At 41.6% G+C, this 6,000-nt stretch overlaps 2 protein-coding genes across 7 annotated transcripts in view; both read left to right on the forward strand.

Moving 5' to 3' along the window:
- Positions 1–1,859, forward strand: part of DENND6A (DENN/MADD domain containing 6A) — a 35,931-nt gene extending 34,072 nt beyond the window's left edge. For 4 of the 6 annotated variants that reach the window (XM_010572462.1, XM_010572453.1, XM_010572471.1 and 1 more), the window contains 2 exons: positions 209–283; positions 800–1,859. In XM_010572462.1, coding sequence (XP_010570764.1) covers positions 209–283; positions 800–931 — 207 coding nt within the window. In that variant the 3' untranslated portion in view covers positions 932–1,859. Of the gene's footprint in view, positions 1–208; positions 284–799 lie in introns of those variants that run through there. The other 2 variants (XR_774662.1, XR_774663.1) reach the window with 1 other exon arrangement.
- Positions 1,860–5,438: 3,579 nt separating this feature from the next.
- Positions 5,439–6,000, forward strand: part of ARF4 (ADP-ribosylation factor 4) — a 12,164-nt gene continuing 11,602 nt past the window's right edge. Inside the window, exon 1 of the mRNA XM_010572500.1 lies at positions 5,439–5,964. Coding sequence (XP_010570802.1) covers positions 5,898–5,964 — 67 coding nt within the window. The 5' untranslated portion in view covers positions 5,439–5,897. The remainder of the gene's footprint in view (positions 5,965–6,000) is intronic.

The following is a 6,000-nucleotide window of genomic DNA, read 5'->3' on the forward strand; positions in this document are numbered from 1 at the left end:
TTATACTAAGTCCTGGGCAAACATGCAAATAAAGCAGATTTTGCAGCTCACTGTAGAGACAGTACATGAGTAAAATATGCTTAGTAAATGGCATGAGAATAAGGACAAGGAGAAGACCTATTCTGAACAGTGGGTGTGAATCAATACTACTTTTGAAAATTATGTATGTTGCCATAAATATTTCAGTGCTTAATTTTTATTCTTTTAGAACTTGGTTTTCTGGAGTCAGAAGCATACTGAAGTAGAAACGGTGGATCTTGTCTTAAAGTTAAAGAATAAACTGGTAAGTAACTGAATTGAACATGGCTCAAATGTGCATGACTTAACTAGATAAAAATATAAAAATATTATATGGTTGTGTTTACAGGAACTTTAAGAATATTTTCATTTAAGTTCTAGGTAGCTCAAGTAATCAATCATTCAGGTTTTTAAAACAAAAACAGTTCATTTTAGCCATGACTGAAAAGTTAGCTAGCTTCCCAACATTGTCCAGCTATGTTGGAAGCATTGCACTGATCTTGTTTTCTTTAAACTAGTTGGAATTTTGTAACTGATCTAAGTGGGAGCAAGGCTGAATACTCAAAGAAGAAAGTCAAACTTTCTTGTGATTTACTAAAAGTCCAAATCAGCATTAGCTCATGCTGTTGTGTGGTTGTTGAGGAAACCTGCTATTGTCCAAAGTCCTACTTAGTCAGTAAATAAGGAATTAATTTTCCAGATTCGGTAACATGTCACTTTGGTGTGTCTTTAGGTAAACTTGCATTTTCAGTAGCAATCATGTTGTATTGTACCTTTGCAGTTGCAGGCTGACAGAGAACATCTTCCTGTGAAAACTGACACACTGAAAAAGCTGCAGATGCACATCAATGATATTATACTAGCACTTCCAGATGACTTACAGGACATCTTGCTCAAAACTGGCACAACGTGATTTCTACTGGGCTATTTTTGTGCAGAAAACAAAAGGGCAAATACAGTTTCACAGAAGACAGTGGCTTACCAAGTTTGGAACATGGCTCTGAATAGTATATTAACACTACAAATGGACTGTACTAATAGTATAGCCCACTATACTGTTTTCACTGTTTTTTCCACTTAAATACCAATGCAACTGAAGGAATTCCTGTGTCTAATGATGTTTGAAATAAGTGCTCTTAAAGAAAAATGTGGGCATAATGAGACTATACCACAGTATAGGACCACAGTGCAGTGCTGGCATTGCAGAATGTTTTCCAATTGGTGCTGCTATACCCAATCCTGTTAACTCAGGGGTAAGCAATATTGATCCTGTACTGTCCTGTTGATGTAGTACCTGATGGGGGTTTTTGGGGGGTTTTTTGGTTTTTTTTTAAGTTTTCATCTAGTTCTAAGTCCAACTGACATATTATGTGACTTGGTCAGAATACATTATAGTTGAGGTATTTTACTGGTAAATCATTGCTTTGAAAACTTTTAGGGACAGTTGAAATAATCAGATCGGTTCTTAACTTTCTTCCTTTCTCCTTCTTACCGTCTTTCCAAAACCATACTAATTTAGCATCTTTAAAGAAGAGAAGGCAGCTGACAGAAATTTCCTGAAGAGAAGTCTCTTCCATTCAATGTCAGTTAATTAGGGTGCTCTCACTCACATGCCTTAAAGTAATTGTATACTAATTGGTGGTTTTAAACTGCTGACATTCAGGATTTAAAGTGTATCACTAGTGTAAATGTAAGCATGCAGTATTCATCACAGGAAATAAACACGGTGTTCTAATATGGATTTTAAAATCAGTTATTTCAGTAGAGTTAGCTGATATACAATCTGTTTCAGCTGGAGATCATACCAGTCAGCTCCTGTTATAATTTTGTTTGTTTGTTTGTTTTTTTACTTATACCAGTTTGAGGAGTTAATGGGGCTGGAGGGAGATGATGTTGGCTTCTGCTGGAAAAAGCCTATGGAAAGGTTGAACTGTGGCAAGAAAAGATTGTAGCATAAACTTATTCTCAGTATATGCATATAGCAGACATGCATAAAGAGTAATTTCCTCTTGCATATTAACCAACAAGAATGTGATGTTTATCTTCTTGAACAAGTTTCAGTGGTATATAAGAACTCAGCTGCTCCACATGCAGTGTTATATTTTGACCAGTTTCAAGTAGAATAAACTTAATGCTGTAGTGTACACACAGCATACACTTTTATATGACAAGTGGATCACAGTTATAAAATAAACTCTGCTTTTAAGTGCTTGGATAGAATTTTTAAAAACTTAGGACATAATCCTGCTTATAAGAATATGCTTTTGTATGATAAATATTTCATATCATCTTTCTAAAAATGTCTTATTTAGATATAAAGTGTCACAATGGTATTTTTATGAAAATAATGTATTTTAATACTGTTATGGTTTGTATACAATTACTCATGACCAAAAGTTTAATGTATCTATTATGTTACTTAAACTACACCACTTCAGCATTAATTTCTAACTTGCCAATTTTTTTTGCACACCCTGATGAATAGCATTTCTAATCTAGAAATTAGTAAGTGGCCATTCTTATACTAAATTATCTTAAATACTTAACCTGGAGCACTGTGTAGTTTCTCGTAACCATGTAAACTGGTAACAACTATGATAACTATCACATGACTGCAAATATGTATTTTTGTAAAAGAAAATAAAGGGTTTGATTTTTATTTTTTTTTCTTTGGAAGTTAATGTGACTTAGATGATGGATGTGATTTGTTTGTTTTTCCCCTCTTGTGTGTAAGCAAAGCTGTTCAGCAGCTTATAGAGGCTGCTGCTTAGTCTGACTTGATGAAGCTGTACCTCTTAGGTGCCCAGAACTACCTGATGTGATGGAGTAGTGGTGTAGTTTGATCACACATCATAGTTGTAATATGATAGAGCTGCAGGATCCTCAAGAAAGCAAGTGGCAGGGACTGGCTTCCAAGCAAAATTCACCCAGTCTGCAGTTTATTTCCTGTACACATCTGAGAGGCCTTTGAGAAACATGGTAGTGGGAAGTAGACTGCAAGCAAAGCTCAATTCCAATTTCTTTAATGGAGTTGGTATTAGTTTAAATCCCTGAATAACTAGATGCTTAAACAGAATTAGAGTCTTGTTCAAAAGAAAGGCAAAAAGAAGAGTTGTACTGGGTTGTTTGCTGTCTTCCTCAGTGACTTGTAATGCTTTTAGTAATGGTGGTTGAAAAGGACCTTAACCTATAACCACAATCTAGTCACTACAACAGGAACAGCCTTGTTGCAGGTTTCTGATCTTGTCCTGTCTCCCTGCAGTCCTCTTAAACTGAGCATGCATGTTTTGACTAGGGATGCTTCAGCCATTCATAGTGTTGCAGCAGCAGAATTGTATCTGTTGCAGAAAGTAGTTGCCCACTTGGTGATCTGGAATTTTCCCACCCCTGTTTTTTGTTTTGGTTTTGTTTTCTTAATTCAGTGTGCTTAAAATACAGGTAAAGAGCCTATACCTCATTCATCTGAGGCTTGACAGCTAAAGGACTGTGCACAAAACTACTAGTTTCTGTAACTTTGCCTCAGTCTTAACCTGACTTTAAAAAAAAAATATATATATATATGTATGTATACCCAAACATTGTTTGGACCAGGCTGGGAAAAAGTCCCTAAGTGAAGGAGAGAATACCTGGGTGATTAGAAAGGGTCCTAGAAAAGAGGTAGCAGCTGTTCAATAAAGAAATGCTAAAGATAAAGGGCCCCAGTTGGGTCATCAGAAAAAGTTAAGACTGCCTCAGTTAGTGTAATAGGAGAGTAAACTGGACACACACAAGCTTTGAGACTTCTCAGATTTCTTTTAAACAATGTAAAATAACGCCAAGAACCAAAACACGAGATGGAGTGCAATCAAATATGGTAAAGATGCAGCTAGTCCTTCAACAGTCCTAACATCCATGAGCTGAGTCAAGGAGTGTGAACCAAAAATATGTTGTGAATAATAGTTAAGTATGATTATACAGAGCAACCACTTAGGTTAATGTTGAAATGCTGATTATTGATAATCACTTCTAAAGCAAATGTTTGTTAGATTGTACTCAAGCAACTGAAATAATGGAAGGTATCTGTGAATTACCTAGCTATAGTAAGAATATGCCAGCTTGATGGTCTGGGAAGTAACCTTTCAGAGAGAGTCCTTCAAATATTTTGTAGTACACTTATCTTCAGCTAAGTTCAGGGAAGCTTAATTTCCATGGCCAAAAACAAAAGTAAAAATGCTGAGTGCTCTGAATAGGAAATTGTTAAGTATTGGAAGCCTAGAACTGGACTCCTTAAAACTATGAGGAAATTGAAATCTAATAGTTCATCAGGATCATATTAACATCTTGCACACTAACTAGATGTAAGTTTCAAATAAGTGATATTTTAATTTTATAAAAATACAACCCTCAATCTTAATTTACAACAGATTTTTGGTTCAGAAGAACATAATTTAAAACCTGAGTAAGACTCAACATGACACGTAAGAAAACAACAGCCTAAGTTGAGTCTCACTCACAGTTGTCTACTGTTAGGATCTGGTCCAGGACTGTCTCTTTTATCACGACCATTAAAGATGTTTTTCTTTAATGGAAGATAAGTAAATAGCTTCTGTTTGAAAAATGTTAGCTCTTGTGTACTGACATAGTTTCTAATTCACACAGGTAGGCAACAACTCCCTTGAACATTTGTAGGGCTTTTGATTGAACCAATGCTTCCTTGGGATAGGGAGCTCAGTCACTTAGGTATTAATGCAGCTCATCTTACGTTGCCCCAAATTTAATTACTGCCATACCAGGGGCTTTTTACAGTAGCTGTGAAAGACGCTGTTACAGCTGGTTATGAACTCAAACATATCTCTCAAAAAATGGCATGCTTCTAAAAAACCATGGCTTGTTTCAGTTTTATTCCCATCTAACTTCCCTCGATCTGTTTGCTGCTTCCTGGCCGAGAAGCCGTGTGCTGTTTTGGTGCCAAGACCACGCCGTGTTTCGCCTTGACTCTGCAGCCGAGGGTCCAGGTCACAGAAACAACGTAAGAAAAAGATCCTTCGGTAATCAGCGTTCCCGTGATAGAGGTTGGGTTTTTGTAATTACCTGGCTCTGTTGCTGCTAGGGTGTTTTTGGGGGTCCTCCGAGGATTTGGTTTGCCCTGAACCCCCTGCATCTCTCTCATGCTCTGAGCTCTCCTGCTGCCCTGGGGCAGAAGACCCTGTTGGCTGTCGTGCCTCAGCCTCAGCCGAGCGGGAGCTGCAGTGAGGTGAACTACTCGGGTGTGGGGGTGCCCCGGGGAGCGGCGGGCCGCTTGGCCTCGGCCTCGGCCTCGGCCTGAGGAGCTGCCTGGCGCCCGGCGGACTACATTTCCCGGCATGCCGCGCTCCGCCGTGCCCCGGGCGGCCGGAAGCTGCGGCGAGGCGGGCTGGACGCCGTCAACTACATCCCCCGTCGTGCGCCGGCAGCGGCGGTTAGAAGGAGCGAGGCGCGGAGCGGGCGCAGCGCTCGCTGGGAGTAGTAGTCCCCGCCGCCGTTGGGCGCTCGGTCCGTGTGGCGAAGGGTGGTTCCGCGAACGGGGGATGTGGCGAGCGTGACGTGATTCTGTCCGCGTTGGAGCCGGGGCGGCCGTGGCGAGCGTGACGTGGCAGAGAACGAGCGAGCGAGCGAGGTTCCCCGGTCACAGAGCAGCAGCTGCCGCCGTCGTCGCTGCCGCCCGCGCCTTATAAGTCGGCGCCGCCGGGCGAACCCCGCGCCTCAGCAGCCTGCCTCCTCGCTCGCGGAGGGATCCGTGAGCGCAGACAGGCGCCGGGCCGCGCTCCCCCTCCCTCCCTCTCTCCCTTCCTCCCTGCCTCCCTCCTCGCCGCGCTCCTCTCGCCGCCTGCGCCGCCGCCCAGCCCCGCGCCGGAGCCGCCATGGGCCTCACCATCTCCTCGCTCTTCTCACGCCTCTTCGGCAAGAAGCAGATGCGCATCCTCATGGGTAAGGGGCGACAGCGGCGCGCTGCCGCCGCCCCCC

This window comes from Haliaeetus leucocephalus, unplaced genomic scaffold (genome assembly GCF_000737465.1).
Source record: "Haliaeetus leucocephalus isolate CR32 unplaced genomic scaffold, Haliaeetus_leucocephalus-4.0 Scaffold2, whole genome shotgun sequence".
NCBI classification, from domain to species: Eukaryota; Metazoa; Chordata; class Aves; order Accipitriformes; family Accipitridae; genus Haliaeetus; species Haliaeetus leucocephalus.